General features: G+C 44.8%; 1 protein-coding gene across 4 annotated transcripts; it reads right to left on the reverse strand.

Annotated features, from left to right (window-relative positions):
* Window positions 1-1,190: 1,190 nt before the first annotated feature.
* Window positions 1,191-27,215, reverse strand: Slc25a27 (solute carrier family 25 member 27). 4 transcript variants are annotated; one of them, XM_075980672.1, is made up of 10 exons: window positions 26,918-27,173; window positions 24,246-24,437; window positions 22,090-22,174; window positions 18,650-18,844; window positions 18,254-18,376; window positions 14,874-14,986; window positions 10,792-10,876; window positions 8,775-8,867; window positions 8,090-8,192; window positions 2,643-2,863 (listed from the first exon to the last, which is right to left on the reverse strand). In XM_075980672.1, exons 1-10 carry the CDS (start codon window positions 27,021-27,023, stop codon window positions 2,792-2,794), a joined length of 1,167 nt encoding a protein of 388 aa, XP_075836787.1. In that variant the 5' UTR covers window positions 27,024-27,173; the 3' UTR covers window positions 2,643-2,791. The 4 variants fall into 4 exon arrangements, with proteins under 4 accessions (XP_075836789.1, XP_075836791.1, XP_075836787.1 ...); XM_075980674.1 differs by lacking the exon at window positions 18,650-18,844 and having other exon boundaries at window positions 1,191-2,863; window positions 26,918-27,203; XM_075980676.1 differs by lacking the exon at window positions 18,650-18,844 and having other exon boundaries at window positions 1,192-2,863; window positions 24,246-24,399; window positions 26,918-27,215.
* Window positions 27,216-27,414: the final 199 nt, after the last annotated feature.

Genomic DNA, 27,414 nt, shown 5'->3' on the forward strand with positions numbered 1-27,414 from the left:
TTTCAGATTCACATGACAGCTGCAGTCTTAAAATAATGAAGGTGAAACTAATACATTATTTGTAGCAAAAAAAACTTTTCTGGAGGACAGACAAATAAATAAATAAATACAACTATAAATGAGGGCAGTGATTTACATAAAAACAGAAGATCTACCTAGTCCTACCTACCCCTGAAGGATTATAATACAATAGGCCCTGAAGTTCTCTAAAAACATATATTTTTCCTAGGGCTGGAGAAATGGAGAAGTGGTTAAGAGTAATGGCTGTTCTTCCAGAAGACCTGGGTTCAATGCCCAGCAACCACATGGTAGCTCACGATCCATAACTTTAGTTTCAGGGTATTCAATGCCCTCTTCTCACCTCTTTAGGTGCCACATGCAAGTAGTACATAAACACACATGCAGGCAAACAACCAGACATGTAAAATTAAAAAAAATGTAAAAACATGTATTATTTCTAACTAAAAATCAGCCTTAAGGAATTCTATTTCTTTAGTTAGATATACTTGTTAATTTTCTTATAAAGAACAGAGAACTATTTGTAACAAAAATATATAGATTTTTCAAGAAGAAAAAATATTTTACGAGAGAAAAATGTGAAATTAAAAAAAAAGAAAAACACCCATTAATACTGAGCTGCGGAAAACTTGAGAAGTGCCAGAGCTACACAGTAGGAAAGTGAGGAAGTTACAGACAGGAGTTCTCGGATGTGTGGGTACCGAGAACCAAACATGCTAGGAAACCATGGTGTAATGGGACATCAGTGAGAGACACCAGCAGCAGGAGGATGCAGAGGCTTAGTGTTCAAGTTCACCTAATCCTGAACTTCATGCTGCAGGCATGAGACAAAACAACAGCAATATAAAACACAAAACAAAAGCCCAGGGGTGACTCAAGAATCTGAGGGTTGCCATGGGGCTGGTGCAAGTTGCTTGGGTACCTAGTTAGTGTAGAGGTGGTCCATTGGAATACCCGTAATAATCAGGACCTTTGCACTTTGCAGCTAAAGCAACCTCCTTTCTCTGGGCTTCAGTTTCCAAACTTGTAAATTGACGGAGTTTGTTCAATCAGATGATCTCGAAGGATAGTTTCAAGAATTCGAGTGGATTCCGAAAGTGTCAAAGAACGTGTCAGTGCATAGTGGCGTTTCAGTCCCAAGCCCCCAAAAGAATAAAGCTAAGCCAATTTTTAATAGTTCAGTTTGCATATAATTATTTAATTCCATCTTTACTTAGTCATAAATATTACAAAACATAGGAAAACCAAATTTTCCCCACAGTGATTCAGGCTGTGGAGCAGAATACTTGGGGACTTAAGCACATAATATAGTATAACAGAGGCTATACATATTTAGCAACTCAATTACAGATTGACGAGTACAATGGAAAGGTGGGCAACCCGAGGACGTAAAGAGATCGTTCTCCGCCTTCTGCAAATAAAAAAGTGAGATGGTTACACACATTGAAAGGTCTGTAGAAGTGTGCTTCCTCCTTTAAAATGGCAGTGATTATCCACCCACACAGTCATGCTGACGACAGCATCTATGTCCATTGCTCTGAGGTCTATCTTGGGCCTGCGCGGTTGGGGTTTTCCTAGTACCATCTCCAGCCTCTACCCCTAGCTGTAGCCATCCGTCCTAAAACGCCCTATGTCCGAGGCTGGGGAAGCAGGTGTGCGCAGGTGAATCTGGAACAACTGTTGTAAAACAAGCAAAGGACCAGATGCAAAGACTGAGAGATTAGCATGACCCGCAGATGGTACACGCTTGTCACATCTTATGCAAAACGACTAATCCTTGGGCTTCTGAAAGTTCTAGAACGGCATCTGGACTGTCTCTCTTCCTCTCTGTGATAGAGGGGACAGGTACAGGAAAAACCACATCAGAGTAAGCTAATTTCACATCACTCTTGCTTCGAAAACACCCAGGAAGAGCTGATGACGTTATGAGGTGCTTCCTACGACGACCCCGAGAGCCGAATCTCAGTCAGATGTATTGTTGTTTCCATTTGTGACGATCCTCAGAGTTACTGACAAACGCGAGTTGTGGAGTATGCTACACGTGGCCGATGCTCTGCTCTCACTGTCAGGGTAAGTACCCGGCTCTGGCGTGTGTGGGGGAGTGACAGCCGGAAAGCACAGCTGTAAAGGTGGGCCCTGCCAGCAACCGGCCTCTGCCCTTGCAATCCAAACATCACTTCAAGTTCCCTCTTTTAGCTTTCCATCCTTCTTGCCAGAGTGGTAAAGCAACTTCTTTCAGCACTAGGGAAACTCAACATGTTTATTCTTGTATTTTCCTTTTCCTCCTGTAGTTTACGATATGTGCTCTAGTAACAGAAAAGAGAGTTGTCACGCCGCAATAAGAGATACTGGCGCACAGGTTAAATGTGTTTCCTAAGCACTACACAGTCTTTGACGTTGCTGCCGTCTATCCAGGTCTGAGGGGCTGGCTCCCTCTGGGCCTCCTCTAGGCAGACACTTTTGCTGGGATCAGCAGCTCAAAGTCTTAAACCTTCGGGTCCAAGGTCAAAGTGGTCCAGGTTCCATTCTTTAGGAAATGCCGAGCTGGGTCTCAGTGGTTGGTCTTGAGAGACTGGGACCAGACAGATCCCTCTTAGATAAATATCTGAGTGGAGTCAAAGAGAACTCTGGTTTCCATAGAAAGAGAAAGTGCTGCCCCCTGTAAATCGCAGTCTCTGTGGAGTAAAGTACCTTCCTAAAGAGGTAGAAATAATAGGGGCGCGTGTTGCAGATGCCCTTGTTCGGCAACGAGGAGCACTCTGGCTTTAAGGGCTTAAAACGGACTGACTCCGCTCATCTCTCTGATTTTTTCATACGTGAGCCAGAATACCATTGACCAAGGGGTCTGAAAGATTAACCAAAGAGGTAAGTGCACATTTCAAAGCCATTTTAAAGATTCTACATATCGCACAAACATCTTTTAATGACAGAGTCATTTTCAATCCGCTTGTTAAAAAGGCAAAACAAACCCCCCACAAATATCTTGCTGTTTACCTTTGGAAATTACCTTGAAACTTACACAGCATTTTCATGTCATATTGATTACAGATTTCCCTAAAAACAACTTGCAATAGGAAAAAAAAAAAGAGACCTTATCCCCATTTTACAGATGAGAATGCTGAGGCTTACAGTCCACTGCCCACTGACATGGTGCGGAATCAGACCACAGGGTTCTTTCTACTGACTGGTTCAGGCTACAAGGCTACAATAGGGGGCATCTTGACTTCAGTACCAAGCAGTTCTCCAATTAGACATTCAGGAAGTGAGGAAGACAAAGACCAGCCTTTAAGGGCTGCGTCATAAAAATCTCAGTCCCAGATGTCTTGCAAACTGCACAACAGAGTTTGAGCTACATAGAAAAAGGAGCTCTGGGCTCAGAATGGCTTGACCTTAATCTCAATGACCACACCCACAGGAACAAGGGAGGGCGTGGACTGAAAGGAGGCATAGATACTAGCAAGGAGGGATTCTCAGAGAATGGGCTGGTGCTTGGATCGAAGACCTCTCTAATTTGGTTCTCATCAGTGCCTAGAGAAAATTTCCATTCCATAGCAGTTAAGCAGTTAGAATCTAGACAGTATTTGCTAAATGGGTTTGTAAAGGAATGCATATGCCTGCATGTGGGAATTCTAAACATGTTATATCAGCAGACTGAGGACTTACTCAGTAGCGATTAGCTGATCTGCACAGAAATAGCTGACATCGCAACCACAAAGCTGTGAATGTATCATATTCCCGAGCCGTCAGAGGCGACTGCAGAGACCAAGGAGGCAGGGATCCTGGTTAAGAAGAACCCTGCGGCCGTCTCTAATGGTGTGGGGCTTTTGCTTCTCATATGAACGCAACAGTACAGGTTCAAAACCGCAGGGGCTGGGTGAAGCCTTCAATGTCTGGGGGAAGGGACTGTGGCAGGGTTTAGAGGAGCTACTGAATGAGTTCAGGGAGAGATGGTGTAGCCAACATCTGTGGGGAGCTAATGGGTGGGACTGACTGAGCCTCTGTGCACCCATGTTGTCTGTACTTACTGAGCTCCCCACCAGCACAGTTATGTCAATAATCCAGCTGCGTATGGTGCTGTGTTGTTGCCTCGGGTTTATCCTGGGACCGCTGAAGTCCTTACCCATTCCTGTTTCTGCAGAGCTCTATACTCAAAAGCTCTCTTTGCTTGATAGTCTCAAATCTTAAACTTGCAAATAAGCTCCTCCCGCTATGATGCTTGGCAGGTGACCTCCCAATGCTAACCTGGGCTCATGCAGGGCTTGAGTTTATGAAGAGCACGCTGGCCCGGAGGCAGCAGTTACTTGTATGATTTACCAAATGCGGTGTGTGGCGTCAATACACCAGCTATTCTGACCTCATCATAAGCGTCAGAAGTCAGCTGGGTACTTGAAGGTGCTGATGCATCAGATGTCTGGGTTTAATCATGCACAGCAGCAACCCGCAGGGTAATAACAAGCACCCTGGTGATGCTTGTTGGGTAGGGAGCCTTTCTTTGGTACCAGTCCTCCATGTTTATACACCCCTACTTTCTAGTTTTTCCTCTGTGTGCGATGAACATGTTTGTGTGTGTGTGTGTGTGTGTGTTTGCAGGTATGCATGTGGGTGGCACCCAAGATTGCTATCAGGAATCATCCTCAGTTGCTCCTCTGCTTATTCGGTGAGGTAGGGTCTCTCAATCAAACCCAGAGCTCACCCATATGGCTAGTCTGGCTAGCCCACTTGATCTGAGAATCCCCACCTCTGCCTTCAGAGGCTGGAATTACAGCTGGCCAACACACAGATAACATTTACATGGGTTCTAGGATCTGAAGTTGGGACTGCACACTTACGTTGCAAGCACTTAGCCATGAAGCCATCTCCCCGGCCCCCATTTCTTTATAGTCTTTTAAGATTTCTATCAGCCAATTAAAGGATCTTAAGGAACGCAGCACACTGAACCAGTAAGGAGAAGGGAGTCAGAGTCAAAAACATCTGGGAGGCAATTCTGCTCTGCCACAGCTGTATGATCTTGAGAAAATCTCTTACACACCGAGATCTGGTTTTCCCACCTAGAAATGTGAATGATGGCACCTACCTTACTGTATTCTTGTGCGAATTTAGAAATGATTCCTGTGCGTGAAGCACTTAGCACATAGAGGTGCTTTAAGAAATGCCTGCATCACCTCTACCTCCACATATGATGCTGATGCCCACGTTTACTCCCTCTTCTGTCATTTGACAAATGCCTACAGAAGCATCACAGACCAGAACAAATGGCAACTCTTTGCAGCCTTTGGTGGCTGGCCCTCAGACAGCTAACCGTTACAGCCATGCTTTCTGCACTGCCCATATTCCCACTCAGTATTGTTCATGCCGCTAACAGACACAAGTGCCTTAGAAAGATGTCCTCCAACATCACACTGCCTGGGGCTGATGATGATAAGAAATACTAGCCAATGACCTAACTTGGTCACGTCAGGCAGATGCTCTGCCCTTATTTCCTCCTCTATGAAAGAGGGACATGACGACAGCTCACAGTGTAGATAGCTGGGGGAACTCAATGGGCTGAGCCACGGTTATAAGGAGGACGGTGCTGCAGATGCACCAAGTGATTCGCTGGTGCTCACCACTTTTATAACCTTTAACCACTTACTGAAAAGGACTGTCTTATTCTTGAGTGCGGCCAGTGCCTCTAACAGCTCCTTCTTTGTATAAGGCCAATAAAAAAAAAAGAAACCCTATAGTTTCAGTAAGAAATATTCAATTTTAAAATGATTTTAGGCTAATCAAGACCACCAAAATAAGGTGGGGCTTTGTTGTTTATTAGTTCTAGTACACTTTTGTAGCATGGTCTGAATCTGTAGTGTAAGATGATGGGATCATGAGAGGCACTGGCCCCATCAGTAGACAGTTAATCCATTCATTAGGAGGGAAGGCTTGGTAGGAGAAAGTAGATCACCAGGGGTGTCATGTGTGTGTGTGTGTGTTGTATGTATGTGTGTGCACATGTGTGCAGGTGTGCTCAGCAGTGGACTGTGTGTGAGAGGCCAGAGTCAATGCTGGGTATCTCCCGCAGGTGCTTCTCTAACTTATTGAGACATAGTCTCTCAACGAGACCTGGAGCTCACCATTTCCGCTAGACCAGCCAGCCAGGGAGTCGGCGAGGTATATCTGCTCGCACCCCCCGGTGCTTGGGTTATGGGTGCAAACACCACTGCACTGGCTTTTTACACAAGTGCTGGGGATCCAAACTCTGCTTCACAGTTTACCCATTGATTCATCTCCTCGACCCCTGGACAGGGTGTGTGCGGGGAGTCTGAAGGATCCACCTGTCCCTGGCCCCTTCCTGTAGACAGCTCTCTACTATGCTCTGCCACATGCTCCTGCCAGGATGGCCTGCCTCACTAGCCCACAGGAGCAATGGGGTCAGCTGACCACAGACTGAACCCTCTGAAACCGTGAGAGCAAATGAACTCCTCTCTTTTTCGGGTTGTTTTGTCTGGTATTGGGTATTCTGTCATAGCAAACAAAGGCTGACCGGCATATTTATGTCAGACACTGCTAAGAGCTTCTGCTGTTAATTTCTTCTTAATAACCAGCTGCTGTGCCATAGTGACAGACAGCACATATTCCCTCCCAGTTGCCACCTGGGAGCGGACATTTCTGACACTCCCTGCATCTCCATCCCATCTGCATCTAAGATTCTGATTTTGATCTAATTCTGATATTAGGGTAATCTTCTGTTAATCTATCCATATGTCCTATAGGCACCTCTAAACTATCTGTGTCAAAAATTAAGTTTATTGCAGCTACGGTGTTCTTGCCCCTCAAATGATGTCCATTTGCACAAACTGTTGTCAGCCCCGGTTGCTCAGAGCCTGTTTTTCCCTATCTTCTCTGGTCATTCTGCTGTCCTCATCCGATCAGGCTTCTATACCCCAAATACCTATTAAAAGGTGTCCTCTTCCCTCACTGCCCAACATCAATCTGCTCCACCACCACGCTTCCTCTGTCACCCCAGGCCTTTTCTCAACTCAGGGAAGATAGAATCATCTCAAGTGGCTAAGCTTCAGCCTACCCCAGTGTGCACAGTTCAGCAGGCCTTCCCCAGCTGCTTTCTGCCTCTCTGCCTTGCCCTTTGCCTGCCTCCTCAGTTTCTCTATCTTGGCCTTTCTGCCCTCAGGATCTCAGTCTACCCCAGCCCTTTCCAGAGAATGTTTTCTTGCCATTTTGCAGGATCAAGCCTTATTCACTTTTTAAATCTCAGGTCAAAGGTCTCTTCTAGGGAGGCCTTCTCAATTCCCCGTGTAAGCTGTACCTATTCACTGTGTGGCTCCACAGAACTAGCAATTCCTCCTGTGAACTCACCATTTACAGTTTCTCATTCAAGACTAAGTCCTTACTACATGACATGCATTCAAGCAGGGGTAAACAGAGTTATTTATGTCTTATTATGTCTTATTATATTATGCTGATTTTGACTCTTTGAGTTTCTAACCCCATAATGCCACCACATTTTCCAATACTGTTAAGTACTTACAACAGTTCTTTGCATTTAATTCTATTTACTGCATCACTAACTCTACCTAACGCTGTGTCTCATCGCACTGTAGTCAATGACAGGAGTATTGCATAGTGTTTTCTCCTAAAGCAGCGTCTCTGATAACACCTGGAAAACTCTGTCATCAAAATAACAAGTTCTGAAGCAGCAAAATTTCCTCAGAAGAACTCCATTCTGGAATCTGTACATCCACTCCAGCCCAGGATATTTTAGATAAGAAGACACACACAGTAAATAGCTAAATAGTAAATAGTATGTCTTTATCTACTTTCATAACAGATTATCAACTTGTTTATTGATAAATGTTGACCCGTTCATTTAGCCGTTGTCTGTCAAGAAAGAAAACATGATTCTAAGGAGAGGAGGAAACAACACCTAAAAAATATTTTAAAAAGCAAGGATGGATGGGTCTGTTGTGAAGGCAGGGCCAAGCTATACACCAGAAGAGAAAATGGAAAATATCTGTAAAATACAAGTAATTTAAATACAAAGAAAACAACAATAAAGGATAAAACAAGACAGCAACTTTACCATTCTCAGCCAGGACGGTAGAAAGCCTTTATACAGGCTCAGGAAGCCTTCCCCTTGGACAGCCTGAATCAAGCAGTCAGTTGACGACTTATATAAAAGTCCCCTGCAAGGACAAAGAGAGCCGAGTCACATTTCCTCCTGTGTAAACAGAGGTGTAAATAAAACCATCTAGGGAGGGTATAGTAAACCAAATGCTTTCTGCTTGTTTAGAACAAACAGTCTCAGTGCTCCACTGACATAGGTATCTTCATTTGGGTGTAGGCATCTCCTTGTTGACTCTTTTTTCCCCATCACCCCCTTGGTCCTCTCTGAGTTCATTCCAGCAGACCTCTTCCAAAAAGAACACACAATTTTATACTACATTACATTCTGTTCCCTAAAAGGCACAGGCTGGGGATAGAGTGGTGGGTCTGCAGGTTCTCAGCAGAGGAAGCTTTCAAAACCTTGGAAAACAACATCACAGTAGCTACTTTGTGTCTAAATAATATGATTGTTCACTCAATTCCCCAAAGGCTCAGTATATTTGCATCAGACAAAGAGAAGGCAATTTCACGTGATTAAAGGCCCCAAGGAACAGGAAAACACAGGACAGCATCTCTGTTGCACAGACCTATAAGAAACCATCTTTGGAACACCAAGACTGCTGCCGATACTCCAGCATGTGGGCACTAGGGGCTTTATCTACCTTCCCTGCTTGTCTCGAGGTTGGTTCATTATTCGGCTCTTAATGACATCAGCTGGGGTCCCCAGAATAGAAGCTACAAGTCCCGAACACAAACTGTAGACACAAAGAAATGAAAGTTAAAGAAAATACTTAAATAGCTCCCAAACTCTAAGAAAAAGCACTTAACATCGAAAAAAGAATAGAGTGCAAAATACTAGTTGAGATTAAAATTAATGTTTAATTCTGTAAAGAGACAGAAAATATTTAAAGCATAGCAGCCAACAGGTATGTGCCTCCCAGTGACAGGCTTCCTGTCAAGGAGGGGACAAGAGAGATAAGAGTCTCCCCTTGGAGACAGCTTGGGAAATGAAAGATCTTGTCAGGCAAGCTTGACAACCTGAGTCCTGATTTCAGCCCAGTAGAGGAGAAAGCTGACTCCTATAAGGTGTCCTCTGACCTCCACAAGCATGTTGTGGCATGCACAGACATGCATGACACACAGTGACACCCCCCACCCTCCCACTCACACCCCATACCCCCTCCCCACCCACAGTCACACCCCATACACCCTCCCCACCTAAGTCACACCCCATATCCCCTCCCCACCCACACAGTCACACCCCATACCCCCTCCCCACCCACAGTCACACCCCATACCCCCTCCCCACCCACAGTCACACCCCATACCCCCTCTGCACCCACACAGTAACACCCCATACCCCCTCCCCACCCACACAGTAACACCCATACTCCCCCACACCCTTACTCCTACTGCTGCTACTAATACTTAATAATCCATGGTTAGGAAGCCCCTGTTCTGGAGGTGGCTATGCTCCACTCAGGGACAGACCAAGGCACATGGCTATCTTCAGATGCTGACCAGTGCCAGGGAAAAGCAAAGTGGGCAAACGTGATAGGTGTGAACCAGTAAATCAAGTGACAAGCAGGCAGGGAAAGGCTCTGGGGGTGGCTGAGTCACCTGTCAGGGCAGATCAGGATGAGGTGTTACAAGGACAGAGGTTCATGTACAAAGGAATATTCTTGGCTCACACACAGACTCTCTCTGTCTCTCATACACACACACACACACATGGACAGAGAGAAATAAGGAGAACGGGAGGAAGGGAAAGAGGAATGTAACTCCATTTTCAACTTGAGAATATTAACATTACTCCACATATCTAGGGTCATCTCAATAGCATACAGGGTTTGAGATTTTTCAGTCTTTGGCAAAAACACCACGAGCCAGAGGAAACAAATCACTGTGCTGTGAAGGACAGCAGACACCAAAAGTCATTCCTTCAACTGGAGAAACTGGAATTGTGTGTCAAAGAGAAGGACTATCGAAGAGCTGATTCCATGTCCTCTGGGTCCCTTCCCTTTGTTCTTGCTCTCGGTCATCATTCCCCCCCCCCACTCCTTTGAGGCTTCTAATAACTCATTTCCCCCTTCTTATTTACTGCTCATAGTTTTCACATTTGTCTAGTTCTTCCTGTTGGTGAGCTCCCTGGACAGGGCCATTGCAAGATCCAGACAGACACACTTAGCCCAGAAGGCCACACATATCTGCTGCACCATCAGAAACTGCCCCTGGGGCAGCTGCAAATCAAGTACAAATCTTGGCCAAGTTCAGTCTGAAATATGGTGGAGTTTTATCTGTCTCTTCCACATTCTAACTGCAACGAACTTGAAGAAAGTGACTCTTTAAAAACATAGCATCGTCCTTCTCCCAGGGTGACAGATGACATTCTTGACCAAAAGATCCCCAAAAGTAGAATTTATGTCAACTACTCAGGACAGGGTCACATATGTGTTTAGAGAGATGGCGGAGGGCTAAGAGCTCTCATTGCTCTTGTGGAGGCCCAGTGTGTGGTTCCTCCAGCTCCAGGTGACACGACACACTCCTTGGGCCTCAGGAGCCACCTGCACTCAGATGTCCACAAACAGACACAAATGCACACACATAATTAAAAATAAAATTAAGCCCTAAAAAGAAAAGGAAACAGAGACAACAAAATGCCTCGAAAGAGCCACCTACCTAGATAAGCCATGAGTGGCGATGTTCTCCTCCAGCGGGGTGTTCAGGACCAGGTAGTGCTTTACCGTGTCATAGGTGGTTAGGTCTAGCAAAGGGAGAAGGTTGAATTTTCACTCATTCAACAGTCAAGAATATGCTGGGCTTGGGGCTTGGGGCCTGGGGGTCAAGAATATGCTAGGCTTGGGGCTTTGGGGTCAAGAATATGCTGGGCTTGGGGCTTGGGGCTTGGGGGTCAAGAATATGCTGGGCTTGGGGCTGGACTGTGTGACAATGAAAGATAGCATTCTTGTTTTTAAGCAGAGCTACAAACAGTAGGAGAGGAAGAAAGGAAGGAATGGGCACTCACTGTATCTAGCTACATACATTACCCTCTGGAATGTTTGGTCTTTGGACTAAGATATGTCCATCTGAACCCGGGTTAACACTCTGACAGTTATAACCAACAGATCTGGACTACTGTTTTACATTATACTTGCTATACCCTTTCCTAATGACAACAGAGAGCTATTAAAGGATTTAGACAGGAGGGGTGTATACCACAGTGCTGGGGTTTATGCTGATGACCCACACTGGAGTGGAAAGGCAAATGAATGGTGGTGTGGTGAGAACAGACAGGCTCCTTTTCTAGAGGTCTGGGGAAGTCGGTCAGACGAGCAGCACTGCTTGCTGATGGCCTACGAAACAACAAGCAAAACAAACCACCGGATGTCCAGATGTCAGCAGGTAGTACCCTGCAGACAAGTGGGAAAAGAAAAGGAAGCCCAAAGAACAGACAATGCGATGAAATCTTCAAGTTTGGCGAGAAAAGGAAGGTCTGCCACTAAGATGACACCTACCAGAGACCCAAAGGAAGCACAGAAAATGACTGTTTAGATAGCTAAAAGAAACTCTCGACGAAAGGAAAGCACTGGCCACAAGGCAGGAGCTGGCTTGGGATATGAATGATGATGCAGAAGGCTGGGGTGGCAGAGCAAACACGGGAGACAGAGAACTGCAGGGCACAGTGCTGGCCCACGCTATGAGAGGCTCAGAGGTCATACCGTAGGAAGACAAGGGGGCTAGATATGAGACCATAATGCTATGCTAATCCTAGTAAGAGATGATGCTGGCTTGATAATGCTGTTGCGCAGCCCTGCTCAGCTTCTGCATAAATTCTGAAGCAGAAATAGCCAGCAGATCTAATACAGAGAAACAAAGAAAAGATGAAAGCATGCTTCTAAGTGTGAACAATTTAAAGGGAATTGGAGATAAATATGGAAGCAATATTATTGTTGTTATTATTATTATTATTTACAAGACAACAGCATTGGTCACCTTTGTAAAGCCAGTTCAGGGATGGTGGGGGCAAAGTGGCCACGGGATGTCTAAGGAGGGACCATCAAGGAGGTTTCTGTAGTGGCCTCAGAGGATGCAGTAAGTCATCTATGAACCAAGAAGCTCCGGTGATAAAGAGAAGACATAATTAATTGCACTCATTGACTAATCAACACAAAAGACAATGGAAGAGACGAAACTCATACAACAAAATGGCTTGGGGGCGTAATTTGACACAATGGAAAATGAGAAAGAAATGGTTTGATTAAGAGGTCTGATTGAGATACCTTCAAAGTGAGACAGCCAAAGGAAAGTACCTGGAACTTGGGACAGAGTTGAGGCAAACCCTGAAGGAACAAATTGAGGAACTACAATCACAAAGATTTCTGGGGGAAAAACATTAGCTACTAATGAGACAGAGTAGACATACATGAAGTGACATAGAAAACAAATTTATCCCTTCCACATTTAGGTGATCTGTTACTGGGATTAATCCCTGAACATTTGATGATTCCTATCTCTGAAAGATTGGGGGAAAAAGCCGAGAAAAACCATGCCATTGCCTTCAGGGGTTCAGCATGTAGAGAATGACAGCGATGGCCTCAGAGAACTACAGACATTGAAAAGGATATCCAAGGTGACCAGGTACAGGGAGGGATTGTGAGAGGGTCAGGAACGATGCCTGGGTAGAGACAACAGTTTAGCTGAGTATTAAAGGGATTTACAGAAGAGAACTAAGCACAAGAGGGGCAAGACGGAAAGCGGAAGGGTGAAGACCAGCTCTGTGCCTGCAGCGGTGAACAGCTCAGCGCCTGCAGAGGTGAGGAACAGCTCTGTGCATGCAGGGGTGTGGTCTCTCAGCTCAGGGCTTTCTGCTGTGCTCCTGCCAGCAGGCACAATGAACTGCAGGGAGCTGATAGCACCTGGAAAGTTCTGTGAGTTCCTACATCATGTTCCAAAATTTCCACTTGGTTATCTAGTGAGAGGCCAGAGGAAGGTGACAAGGACACTGACAGCTTGCTGGGTCAGTGACTGGAGAAACCCGTCTGGATAGATCTGTGTACAACTTTGGGGGTGGGGATGAGCTCAGTTAGGTGACTGTGGCAGGGATCAAGCTGGGAGTTGGTCTGATGGTTTGCCCTGCTGGAAGCTTACAGTGGTGTATGGCTTCTACAGACTCCCGTGTGCTTGTATGTTTGGCGTGTAGGGAGTGGCACTAGTAGGTGTGGCCTCGGAGGAAGATGGAGGAAGTGTGGCACTCTGGAGGTGGACTTAGAGGTCCTATAAGCTCAAGTTTGATCAGTGTGGTACACAGTCTCCTGCTGTTGCATGTGGATCAAGATGTAGAACTCTCAGCTCCTTCTTCAGCTCCAGGTCTGACTGCGTGTGGCCATGCTTCCCCATGATGATGATAATCGACTAAACAACTGAACTGTAAGCCAGTCTCAACTAAAGGTTTTCCTTTATAAGAGTTGCTGTAGTCATGGTGTCTCTGCACAGCCACAAAACCCTAAATGATTACTAAAGATACTGAAGTAACAGGTATTGTAATTGGGGGGTTGGCTTAAGATGATTTCAGGACATGGAAGAGGCTGGTAGCTGTGACATCTACATTCAAGGGCAGCTGTGCACACACATGAAATGACTGTCCCCAGAGATGAAAACCTAGGATGACAGGAACACATCTTTCATTTCTACACCCTAAATTCTGTATTCTTAACAAGACAGGCAAGCTGCTACTTTACTGTGTGCTGTCGCTTGGAATCTTTCCTGTCCTCTAATTCTTGTGAAGATTTCAGGTTCATTTTGGAGAATAAACATGGATGACATACCGGTACCCATGGCACAGACATACCCACTGTACGTCTAAAGCACAGACATCGCCAATGTCAGGACCATCTGTCTGGTGGCGGGATGGCCTCTTGATGCTATGAAATGCCATTTCCATGTATGTTTATAGGCTCTAGATTTTTAAGTTATAAAACTGGGCATATACACTTAAAATAATCTATCTTCTTAGGGTAGGCTATATCTAGCTTCTCAATAAAGGTATCTGTCAACACATGGCTTTAACATGTTCTCCCTCTCATGTTTTCTCTGATAGTGTGAGTGTAGCTTGACTAGTAATATATCACCATAATATCAGCAGCATTTCCTAAATAGGAATATTTGGCTGATATGTCTTAATTTTTTGACACAATAAAAAATTATTTTATGACTCAGCCTGGCCTTGAACTCACAGCCTCCTGACTCAGCCTTCCAAAAAATGAGTTTTACTCTTTTCTAGAGCTTTACTCTCTTCCCTGATGTATAACTGTCCAATGGAAACTTTATGGTTACGGCATTTAAAAAAAGAAACTAGAAATCAAAAATAAGAGGCAAGGAAGGAGTAGAGGGGAATTGCGGGGGGAATGTTCTTATTCCCAGGCGGCATGCCATGCTGTTCAGGGCAGAGCCACAGCGAGAGAGACCTGGGCATCTGGGCAGAGTGACTGTCAGGCAGTTCCACACGTCAGTTTCATCTCAGGGGACAGACTGGACTGGGCAGAAGGCCTCAGATAGTTTGGCCTTTTATGCTTAGTTGGACATTGCTTTCTGTCTTTGGTCCTTTTTATACATCACTGAAGGAGGTGAAAATGCTCCGGGATAAACACTCAGCTACTGTTGCTGATTCCTGTGATTGAAAAGCACAACAAAGTCTTCCACACCCTGACGTTGGTGCCTATAACTGGTTGACTACGGCTGTAGAGAGTCAAGAAGCTTGTTACCTCCCATGTTCACAAGAGCAGCTCTTTGAATATTGGGCACCCAGCCTGCCCACAGCCCACGAATTCCTCCTTCAGCCAAGATTTTTGCAAACGCATGATGTACTCCACGGAATCTAAGGAAAATAACAAAGAGATATTAGTCTATGTATTCCTGTGTATGGACGGCAGGGGTGTAAACTTCACCTTCTGCTGATTGGGCCAGGACACAGGCAAAGGAATGGCGCATGATGAACAATGCCTTGTGGAGCCCTGAGAGAGGCTCCAGGAAAAAAGGCAGAGGCTCTGCCTTTGACCCCAGGTGCATTCAGCTCCCTGGATTGTTCTCAGGTGTGATTTCGTGCTTCCTGCAACACATATTTGCATTCAATTTATAAAGCATGTCTATTCTTGTTGGATCGTAGCGATAGAGCCCAATCCGGTGAAAGGATATGCTGAGTGCTGTCCTCAGGGTGCCCTGGATCTGGATCTGGCCTTCTGCCTTGTTTCTGTGCTTCCCCAGATAGAATCTATAGTACATGCCACGTAACTGTGTTTAAACTGGTCTGTTCTCAGAAGGTTCTGGAAAAGGCTGCTCTGTTAAGATTTAGTATGTGCTTGCTGACATGTATGTACATGTTTTTCTGACTCAAACAACCTTGCTTTCTCTGTTACGTTCATGTATAAGAGCGCAGTGGCGCTGAAACAGAGTTGTCTGCAGCGTTAGAAGGTAGGCTTGTCTTCCTACAGATTTCTCAGCCCACAGGAGCTTCTGGAGCCTGGCAGGCCCTGCGCTAAATAGCAAAAGGCAAATGCGACCTTCAGCAACCATGGAGGACCCTGAGGAGTAGCTCTGGGTGTCAACCAAGTAAGTTCTCTGTCATTTTTTAATCAATAACTGTTGAAATAAGGGCAGCGGGGCTGCGTCCCTGGCACCCGGCTGCCCACATGGCTAGCTCTAGCTTATGCCCCGAAAAATTTACACCGAAACTGTATTCTTTTAAACACCGCTTGGCCCATTTCTATCTAGCCTCTTCTAGGCTAGCTCTCGCACCTGGACTAGCCCATTTCTAATAATCTGCTGTAGCCCACGAGCTGGCTTACCAGGAATGATCTTAACCTGCATCTGCCTGGAGTGGGAGAATCATGGCGACTCTCTGACTCAGCTTCTTTCTCCCAGCATTCTGTTCTGTTTACTCCACCCACCTATGTTTTAACCTATGAGGGCCAAAGCAGTTTTTTTATTGCTTAACCAATGAAATCAACAGATTGATATATGACACTCCCACATCAAATAACTCAAGTAAAATTTTATCCTTCTCAAAGATCTCTGATGCAGTTTGACAGCTGAGAGGTTTTGTCAGTTTAAAAGGATAACCTCACCAAACAAATTTTAGTAAAATACAAATCCAAGACCTACAAGTTATAAAGGTGTGAGGACAAATACATGTTATCAAACTTCTCTCTCACTGTGCCTTCCGTAGTCTTAAAAATACTTTTCATTGTGCAAAAATATCTGTCACAGTCATTCTGAATATAAATATGCTACCGTTTATACAATGTATATGTCTAAAACTTCAGTTTTCACAAACCCAAAGAATTCTTGAGTTCCAGGGAGCCGAATTGAAGGATCCACCTAAAACAGGTCAGATATATCCCCTTCAATTCCCTGGTCCTAAAATTTTTTTCCCCTTAATTTAACTCTGTTCTGCCAATACCTTAAACAGGTGTAAGAGACACCTGACATTTCCATACCACAAACACTGGAGAGGAGCAAAGAGGCCAGCTATGCCAGGATGTGGCCAGCACCCAGCCTTCTCAGGTTCCCCTCAAAGACGACACCCACAAATAAGCAGGAAGAAGTCTTGAGAATCCGCCTCCCCAATTCCTTTAACCTGTGGTGCCTAACCTCCTGCCATTTTATTATAAAAAAGAGATGGGAATGTAATGATTGTTCTGTCTCTTTAAGAGACAAGCCACACCCACTCTCTCCCCCATCAGCTGAGGCAGGCTGGTCTTCCTTCCTGCTTGTTGCCTTAGTCTTTCCCTCTCACTGCCACATGGCTCACCGCCTTGCCACCGGGGACCAGCCATCTTCAGAGACTGGCACCATGGTCTCGTGCGTTGTACCTGCCTGGGACTGGCTGCTCTCAGGACCTGCTGCCCCCTGCCTGCCACCACTTGCATTTCTGCTGCCTGTGGCTGCAGGGTATCGACAGCAATTTTTATTAATCCATTACACAGATGACCACATGCCCTCCTGGGTTTCTGCAGTGGTTTTCTGAGATTTGAAGCTGTCAGAAAAGTGATGGGACGGGCCCTGGGACAGTGGGACAGTGCCACCCCTCGCTAAGTCAGAGTGTTGTCTTTATGCCTGCTATGGAGCCCTGCCCACCCACGCTAAGGCTGCAGGTGGCCCAGGCTACAGCAGGGCAGGCTAGAGAGGGCAGGGGCGCAGTGGTCCATGGTGAACACTCAAGGAAGGCACTGGCCCTCCTCATAAAGTTCAGCTCAGCTGGAGACAGTTCCCAGGAGGAGTACTTCAGACTCAGCTCAGATCTCCTGCACCTTCCTATCTCCTGGAAGGGGTCTGTCTGGCAGAGCTTGCCTTTCCCAGGAGAAACAGGCTACAAGAATCTAGCAACACGACCTGGCTACATTCTTTCCAGGGGGAGAATCAAGATGTTTAGAGACAGTAGTGTTAACTATCAGGAACCCCAAATGAAGACACAGGCCTGGGCCATTTCGGAGGCAGTGGCAGGCAATCCTCTTTGAGTTCGAGGCCAGCCTGATCTACAGAGTAAGTTCCAGAACAGCCAGGGATATACAGAAAAACCCTGTCTTGAAATACCAAAAGACAGACGGACTGTGGTGATAAGTGATTTTTAGGAAGCCGCTCCACATTGGTGACATAGGATGACAATGTTAGAGCTCATACCAGGACAGAGGGCATGCGGCCAAATTCTTATTCTCTCTCTTTCCTTTTGAAACACAGTATCACCTGTAGACCAGGCTAGCCTTGAATTCACAACGTACCCCAGGTTGGCCTCACACTCTCAGCAATTCTGCCTCGGCCCTCCATGTGCCGAGATTACAGGCTCGAATGACAATGTCCGACTGTCCAAATGCTTTACATCAATGTGGACAGGGGCCTCCTCTAACTGTCTTTCAGTAGGAGGAGGAGCAAAGAGTTATACACAGTCCCTCGGATACAGAGCACACACACATCATGGCGCACAAGACCCGGGCTCACACACCTCTTCACAGTCATAATTTCAAAAGGAAAGAATCAGTGTTAATTCCTTCAGTAGAGGTTAGATTACAAACATGAGGCATTAGTTAAATGTCCAAGAAACAGGTGACCGAGAAAGGAGAAGGAAGAGTGAGTTTCCCGGTTGACTCACCTCAAGGGCTTCCCTTCCAGCTTCCGTTTTCCTTCCATCTGCATCTGGACTTTCACCAGGTCGGTGGGGTTGGCCAGAAACTGCCCGATGACCCCAGCCATCATCCCTCCAATGACCGATTTCCTGAGGGCAGAGGAGACAGTGGGTTTGCTGTCTGGCTTCAATGGCCCCTCATTTCACAGATTTTACCGGGGAACCACACTGAACTGGCACAGGCCCTGGGTAGAAGGTAGAAAGGCAGTGAAGAACAGACGAAGGAGAGAAAAGCAGGGCCTGACTGTTGACTGGTGGGTAGGTCGGGGAGCAAAAGGCACTAAGGGCGAATCTGAAATCCTTCCACCTGAATCCGGAGGGAAGAAACATGGCTTCAGAGGCACCGACACCTGGACCCATTACCTCTTTGCCCCTGGCATCTGGCTGCAGGGTAACAAAACCGCAGAGATGTAATCGGCCTGAGGGGAAAAGGCAGGGAACCACAACTTCAAGCCTTGACTGAGCTGGTTTTCAAGTGATGGACCTGACAGCATTCCTCTCTCTGAAGACACTTGCGACCAAGCTCCTCTACTCTCCAACAGTGAGCAGGACTCAAGCCTGACAATTAACGTCGCATCCCAAGTCACGCGTTAGAAGCTTTAGTAGGCAGTGTATATCATAAAAGGCTCCATTGTTCTACATTTTCACAGCACTTTAAAGGGACTTTAAATAACTTTCTCCGTTTATTAGTGATGCTACTTGTATTTTGCATGAGTAATGAACATTTATACTCCTTTGGGAACTGGGTCTCTTCACACCTTTTCCTTAGTTTTTCCTGTGTGCTAGCTATGGGTTTTTGTGGGTTTTTTTTGTTTTGTTTTAATGGTACAGGTGTGTATTATTTATGGTGAACTATTTTAAAAATATTTTTCTTTAATCTTTCTCTGTATCTCTGTCTGTTTCTCTCTGTCTCTGTGTGTGTTTGTGGTGCCTGAGGGGTCTAGAAGAAGATCCCTTGGAGCTGGAGTTACAGGTGGTTAGAAACTGCCCATCAGGGTGTTAAGAACTGAAGTCTGGTCCTCTGGAAGAACAGGAAGTGCTCTTAACTGCGGAGCCTCTCTCCAGCCCCTGTGAACTACTCTTTACATTTCCTGGAACTTGCTTTGTAGACCAGGCTGGCCTCAAACTCACAGAGATCCGTCTGCCTCTGCAGACTGGGCTAAAATTCTCATGGCTGGGCTAAAAATTTTAAATTTCAAAGCAACAGGCATTTGTACATTATCTCATCCAAAGGTAGGCATCGCTGCTGTAGTGAGGAGAGTGGAAGGTGGAAGAGGTGAGGCAGTTTCTCTATGTTCCTCGGTAAGGAGACAAAAATAAGATGCAAGCCCATCTCTTCATAGCCAGAGCTTTTCAAAAGGAAGAACACACATGGCTCTGCTGAAAGGCGGCCACAGGAATTCTGATTGTACAGAGCTACTATGAGTCTTGAGTGTGTGTGTGTGTGTGTGTGTGTGTGTGTGTGTGTGTGTGTGTGTGTGAGAGAGAGAGAGAGAGAGAGAGAGAGAGAGAGAGAGAGAGAGAGAGAATCAGAGGACAATTTTTGGCAGTCAGATCGCCAAGGGTAGTAACTCAGGTCATCAAGCCTGGCAAGCGCCTTGATCCTACCAAGGCATCTCATTGGCCTGCTATCGTGGTTCTTAATAATAAGCAATGACATGGTGGAAATGTTCATCTTTGGCATGAACAAAATGAAAGAATGTAGCACCAAACTTGAGTCACAGAGACAACCTGGAAATTGGTGTCAACTCTGTACACGTTGATTCGGTTCTCAGCCTGTACGTGCACTCAAGGCTACAGGAATGCACGAACACACAGCATACAGGGAAGAGAGAATACGATTCCTCAACATTCAGGGATTAAACACGCATCCTCACGGCATGGGGCTCATCCTGTGGAAACACTGATGACTATGGTTAGGTCCTTGCCTTGGCCCTTAGTCAGCTTGCAGCCCATGGAAGAAGACAAAAGAGAGCCAAAGAGATGTTCAAAGGGTCAAAGAGTGCGGCGTCCAGGAAGCCAAAGAAGTGAGTGACTCAAGAGGACCAGAGGCACCTAACACCTAGGACAATGAGGATCTGGATTAAAGGACACGAAAGGCATTTGTCATTCTTACATCTTGGGAATGGAGTACATTAGTGTATGGGTTCAAGTCCCACAACTGTTAACGCTCTTTTCCAAACTTCTACATTTACAACCTAAAAACAAAAGAAAGAAAAAACATATAAAAATGAAAAAAAAAGAATGGACAATAGAAAAAAAAAAATTAAGTGACAACCTAAACTCCAGGGAACGAAAAGCTCTGATTATAAAGCCATTTGCTAAACATGGTTTGGCAGAACTGACAAAGGGTGTTTCTTCATTACAATGTCTACCTTCTGTTATAAAAAGGGTCCAAAGAGCACAAAAGAAGTTTCTGCGGGAAGCCTGCTGCCCTTTATAGGACTGAGGAATCTACTTCCTACTACATGATTCCCAAGGGAGGCTGTGCTAGCCCACGGTCTGAAAACAAGAGTCATCCAGCACAGAAGCAGTAGACCTTACTGTCAGCCCCTATTCAGTAGAACTGATACAAAAAATGGGAATCATGGTTTACTTCCTGGACACAGGCTTTACAAACTGAACCACTCAAAAACTCCTAATAATACACAAGCCAGACTCTGAAAAAAAAAAAAGAAACATGCATTTAATGACGTTAGCTTGCTTCTAGAGAGATGGTAGTTTATTCTTGGTGATGTTTTCCAAGAGAGTATTTTTCCATCCCGAAATTTAATTTTGGGATTAATGGTATCTAAATAAAAGGCACATGGGCAAATGCATTAAGATGTGAAGGGTTTAAAGGGCTTTATCAGTTATGTGATGCCTCGAATTTACCAAAGCATTTCTGAAAGAAACTGGTGTCTTTTGATTATAATTACAAAAGTACATGATAATGCAATGATTTGATGCGTTACTTTTATATTCATTAAAACAGACTAGCTATAATGAAGGTCATGTCTGGCTAGTTCTTTATCAACCTGGTACAAGCTAGAGTCGTTTCAGAAGAGGGATTCTCAATTGAGAAAATGTCCCCACCACATTAGCTCACAGGCAAGTCTGTAGGGGAATTTTTTGATTAATATCTGGTGTTCTGAGAGGGCCTATCCCACTGTGGGCAGTGCCATCCCTGAGCAGGTGGTGCTGAGTTATTCAAGAAAGTATGCTGAGCAAGTCATAGGGAGCAAGTCAGTAAGCAGCATTCCTCTATGGTCTCTGCTTCAGGTCCTGCTTCCTGCACTGAGTTCCTGCTCTGACGGCCCTCTGTAATGGACTGCTACCTGGAACTGTAAGTGAAGCAAACCCTTCGCTCTCCACATTACTTCTGATCATGGTGTTTTATCACTACAACAGGAAGCTAATTAAGACAATGGCCTTTGAAAAAGGATGTCCCAATAGAAGAAGTTCCAATAGAAGTCCTTATTATTATTATTATTGTTATTGTTATTTGATTTTGAGATAGGGTCACATATAGCAGAGACTGGTCTCAAACTATCTTCCTGCCTTCACCTCTTAAGGGTTGAAGTATTATCCCAACCATAAATTCGTTTAGATTAAAATAGTAAATAAATATGAATAATTCACATATGCATTTCTGTTGTATCTGTACAGAATATGTACAGAATTCTCACTTATTAGGATTTTTATTATTTATTAAGTCTGCTACTAAAAGCAATTTTAGTATAAATGGATAATTTTACGTAAATATAATTGGTAAAATCAAAGTCTTTGTGGTCACAGCGTATTATTTTCAAAGCAAAACTTACCAGAGGGGATAATGCTTATCTTCACTTTTGCCAAACACAACCTCCCGGAGATGCTCATAGGTGACCATCCGACCTCCCGAATACACTGCATAAAACACGATGAAAACAAATTCAGTCTTGTATCTAATGAAATAAGAGGACCTGTGACCTGGACTCATTCGTCTTCCAAAGGAGGAATTCTTCCTTCTTCTCTGATCCCTCTAGGAAGCTTCCCTTCATGACTTTGTTTACCCCTCTTCATCTTTTAGGACTCAGTTCACTATGTTTTTCAGATAGCTGCTCTTTGACCTCAGCATCCTTGGCCCACATGGCATGTTCTAACATAGCAACTATCAAATTCACTAGCAATTAATGTCTTCCTATCTCCCCCTCAGGGCTTCTCCAGGTGGGTTCTCAGTGCTGGTTATATTTTTCCTTTTGACAGACACTGATTCACCAAACATGAGTCCATTTATTGATTTACACACAACTAACTTCATCTAAGCTCAAGGTTGGAAGAGCTTCCGAATGCTAGAGCTTGAAGTAAGGTTAGGGAAGAAGATCTATTCCTGTCTTCTTGTTTCAGTCCTGGCCATCTTGAGCATCACCACAGGAAGGGGAGGAAAAACAGAATGCAAAGGAACCCCACCAAATAGCTCTGTGTGTTGACTTTAACTCAGATATGCAAGTAGGGAGCTTGGCATGCAGAGGATCTTCTCTTTGAATAACCACATGTAACCGCACTAGAGAATTCATTAACATTTCTTCCCTTCCAGGCTTTAAGCACCCGAGAAAGATCTTAACTGGAGAATGACGAAGTGGCCAACACACGTGAAAGAGGCAACATACAGAACAATAATGGGGTCCAAAGATGAGCAGGTAGAAACTGGCATCATTAAAATCAGTACATGATGCCCATTCAAGAGAGTTCATGAATATGAAATACCACACTTTCAGGATGTTTGACTTGTTATTTCATAAAAAAATAACAAATTACAAAACAGTATATGTTTCTGTGCATAATCTGACTCTAAAAAAAAATCCTATGCTAACCTCCTCATGTGAAGAATTGACTATTAACAGCAAGCCTGCACATGATTAAAACCGATGCTTTCTGGGCCAAGGAGACAGCATGAAGGTGGAGGGTGGAGGGGCAGAAGGCCATGCTATCTCAGTGTCTCTTGGGAACAACTTCATGTTCTCCCGTCTACAAGCCGACAGGTCAATGACTCCCATTCCTGTGAGTGGCGCCCTGGGAGCAGGGTTAGAAAGGTTCTCTCTGAAATGTCACCACTAATAACCCGCAGAAGTCGTTAGCCTGGGAGCAGAGCAAAGGTAAATTCATCTGTGCTCCCTCTATCCTAGGAAAGTGCCACGGCTGGATAACGCAAGGCTCCTGCTCGTTGTCACATCAGCCTCGCTGGGCTCTGATGCACAGGACAAAGACAATATGTTTTAATCTTCAAAGACCATGAAAACATTTCCCTGAAAGCTCATTCAGAACTTTGGATTTAAAACCTACTTCAATTTTTTTTTTTTTTACTGTATTTGTGGTTTCTGAAGTAAGGGAAAAATGACGTAAATTATTCATGTTTCTCTGTCTTATACCATTAAAGAACTTTCAGGGAAGAATATATCCAAACATACAGCCAAGTAGAAACAACTCTAACTCCCTTTCCATCAAGATTAAGTGATAGTACTTGTTTGACTTTGTTCAATTATCTTAAAGTGCTTTATAGATATGGTGACAGTTTATTGTTTTTCTCCATGTGTATATGTGTATGGTGTGGTTGGTGTGTAGATACGCTCACGTGTGTAGAACCGTATCAGTGTGTGGGTGCGCATGCACGTGTGTGCACATGCAGAGGTCTGAGGCTCACATCAGCTGTCTTTCTCCACACCTTCCCCTTTATTTGTGGCTCACCACCTCCAGTTAGCCGGGATGGCCGGCTTGACCAAGGGTCTTCTGGACCATCTAAATGCTTCTGTTTGCATTCTCAAAACTTAGGGCGTTAACTCCTTAATAACAACTGGAAATATGTTCTTCTACTGATTTATTGTATCACTGGGAAAAATGAATAAAACAAATGTCCTTGTTGGATTTTGAATACAGCTGAAGAGAAAAGCAAGAATACAGAACTCATAGCAAACTTACCAGTTAGAATCAAGATAAATACCTACGTGTCTGTAAATGGCGGGCGTCACTCCTTGCCACAACTTTAGGAAGCCTTCCTCCTGGACAATCCCTAGGGCCGTGCGCACCATGCCCCTATAAGGGGCAGATTCCACTGCACCATCTCCCAACCTAGCAACAGCAGCTTCTCCTTGCATCTGGAGTCGGGTTTTGGTGAGATCGAGGGGAAAGGTTGCTAATGAAATAAAAAAACAAACGAAGGGGAGGAAAAACCCAAAACATTCAGACAAACAAACAAAACCTCTAAAATCATAGGATTAATATTCTCCCATGATTTGGAGATTCTGAAGTGTAAGAATATAGCAGAATCGGCCAGGGAATCTGTTAAGAAAATACACACTTTCTATCCCATTCCCAGGCATTCTGAATTAGCAGATGGGTAATTTAGAAAGTAGATTCTCATGTCTTGGCAAATCAAAGACTCACTGCCTAAGAGCATCCCAGAGCATCCCCAGATTAAAACCAAACCAAAATAATCCCACAAAGTAGGACCATCTTTGATCTCTTTTCAATAACAACATTCAATATTAAATCCGCTTCAATTTTCCCAATGAGAAATAGCTTATAGTAGTCATATTCTGCTGTGTCTTCTTGACCACATCCACTATCGTTTGAGTTCTGCTACTAATTTAGAACAAACTTGAAGCCGAATTCTACGATGTCATGATTGGTTTTCCAATGTGAACGAATCACAGAACTGATGTTTACAATGCAATGAAGCCAGAATGTCTTCATAAACGGACGTGGCAATGCTCAACATTCTTCAAAGTGAGGCAAATATTTAATTATATTTTCTGAATTGATAAGCTTTACACACAGTGCATTCATGAGTTCTTTGTAAGTCCCAACTTTATTCATTAGAAAAATGTGCTTACATGTCAAATTAGAAACAGATCGTTTTTATCTGAAAGCATACTTTAGCTACTCAACCTACATAAGGAAGATGAAATTTAAAATGTCACAATACAGTTTCCCAAATAACTCTAAGGAGGGTATGGAGACGAGCTTATGAACATCGCTGACAGTACATAAGATTTTCAGTGACGACTACCTGATCCTGAATCCATGAATACCTTTTCTAAGATGGAGGGGGATGAGTAGAGGGGGTGTTACATATTTCCCACTAGATTTTATACAGTTAGTATATAACAATAATTTCCCTAAGCGGGTGTATCTCGCATATATATACTTTAGGAAGTGTTTTATTGACACATAAAACTAAAAAAATAAAAATAAAAAGAGGTAGGAACTTCTATCTATGTACAAATTCTGCTTCCAAAAACATATTTTTGCTTTGTTTTGATTCTGGTTATTCCATAGTTCCGGCTCTCCTGCTGAACTGGTGCGTATGCCCCTTCACAATGAACTTTGGTCCCCTAGCCTCTGATCCCTATTCTTCTAGCACCTTTCCCAGGAGTGCTCCTGGACAGGCCAGTGAGCTGCAGTGAGGAGCCAAACTGCTAATGTATCTATCACTCGGCCATCTGACTTTCAATGTCTGTAAAAGTTGGTGAACTTTATTTCAGAAAGTGAACGATTAAAAAAAAGTGCTCTGCTGGCTGTGAGAGGAGAGAGACAGAGATGGGCCGGAGAGCAAGAAGGAGAGAGTCTGAAGGGCCAACAACAGAGAGTGCTGGCTACACTGGACTAAAGGGAAATAAACCCCTGGAGAAGAAGACTGAGTAACATTTTCAAATGACTAATACACTATAGGCATCCTCCTTTCTTTCTTTTTTTTAATGGACAAGAAAATGTAAGGGTAATCTGAAATTGCTTCACAGAGACCACAGTTTGAACTCACCCCACCCCTAACCCTGGCGAAATACCATCAGCTCATGCCAAGGTACCATAATCCACTCTAGGTGGTCTGTTCATTTTTTGTTATTATTTCTTTTGACTCATTTAGATGAATCTGTTTTTTTCTATGATGTTCTTACGAAACACAAAAATAGCTTCCCTTGCAACAAGCAGCAGTTGTAAATGTCTTTCTTTGAACGTGCCCCCACTGGCCTGGAAGAAGGCCACACAGGTGTCTTTGCAACTGTACAGCCAGGACCCACTATGGTATCGACTGTATTAATGACCCAGTTAAATAGCTACCTTGCCTTGCATTTACCATTTTTATAAAAATTACTCCTCAGAGTCCCTCCTGTAAGGTAAACAATATAGGGTCAATATGAGGTGGCCGGCTGACTTTAGACAGGTGTTCAGGAGGAATGGTTAATAACTGCAATCCTCCAGGTGCCCCCTCCCCCAACTCGAATCTTAAAAAATTCTGAGGCTGCATAAGGGTATAAACCATGAAAAAAGACGATCCCAGAGATGATGAAATATATGTGGAACAAATGGATTATGATTCCAAAAAGGTCATCCTCACTAAAGGGGAAACGTTTCCTAAAGAGGTATGAGGGGTCATGAAGAGCCCAAGAGTACTCACTCAGGCGTTAGACATCATCCCTCGGGATGGGAAGACAACCCTGGAAACCTCCAATCCATGCTCCTCCCGAAGCTGGCCTACTGGGCACCTGACCACATCCTTGCGAGGGTGCAACCTCTGAAGATGCTCCAGTCTGGAGCGGGGCTGCCCGCCCATCCCTCCCCCAGCGCGATGCCACGGCCACTCGCTGGGGAGACCGAGGCGGGGGCGGCTGGTACCTAGCTCGGCCACGGTTGCGGCGCAGCCGGACAGTAGGAACTTGCTCATCCGAGGCCATCTCTGCGTGAGCGGCAGCAGCGTCTCCTCCTTCTCGGGGACAGACATTCAGCAGCAGGTCAGGACTACTGGGCACCCCTAGTCGCCTGTGCACCTGCCACCCTGCGGGCGCCGCCCCTCTTCAGTTCAAGAGCGGTCGGGGAGGGACCATGTGTGCCTATAAGGTACAGCAAAGTCGCCTCCTGCTTAGTAGCTGGACCGGTCTGGGGGCCTCAGGTACCGAAAAACAAAGCAGAACCCAAGATGCTTCTGGGAAATGTAGTTCTTGGGACTTCAAGACGCCTTTGATTGGCTGGCAGCTAGGCGCCTTCTGCAAACTGCCAGCTACAGGATAGCTAAGGCCTCAACGTGTGTTCCCGCCCACCCGTCCCAACCGAGGCTGGTGTAGTTCTACTGATTGCTTTTTTTTTTTCTACTGGCCGGAAATCTAAAGCAATGC

This window comes from Microtus pennsylvanicus, chromosome 7 (assembly GCF_037038515.1).
Source record: "Microtus pennsylvanicus isolate mMicPen1 chromosome 7, mMicPen1.hap1, whole genome shotgun sequence".
In the NCBI taxonomy this organism is placed as follows: Eukaryota; Metazoa; Chordata; class Mammalia; order Rodentia; family Cricetidae; genus Microtus; species Microtus pennsylvanicus.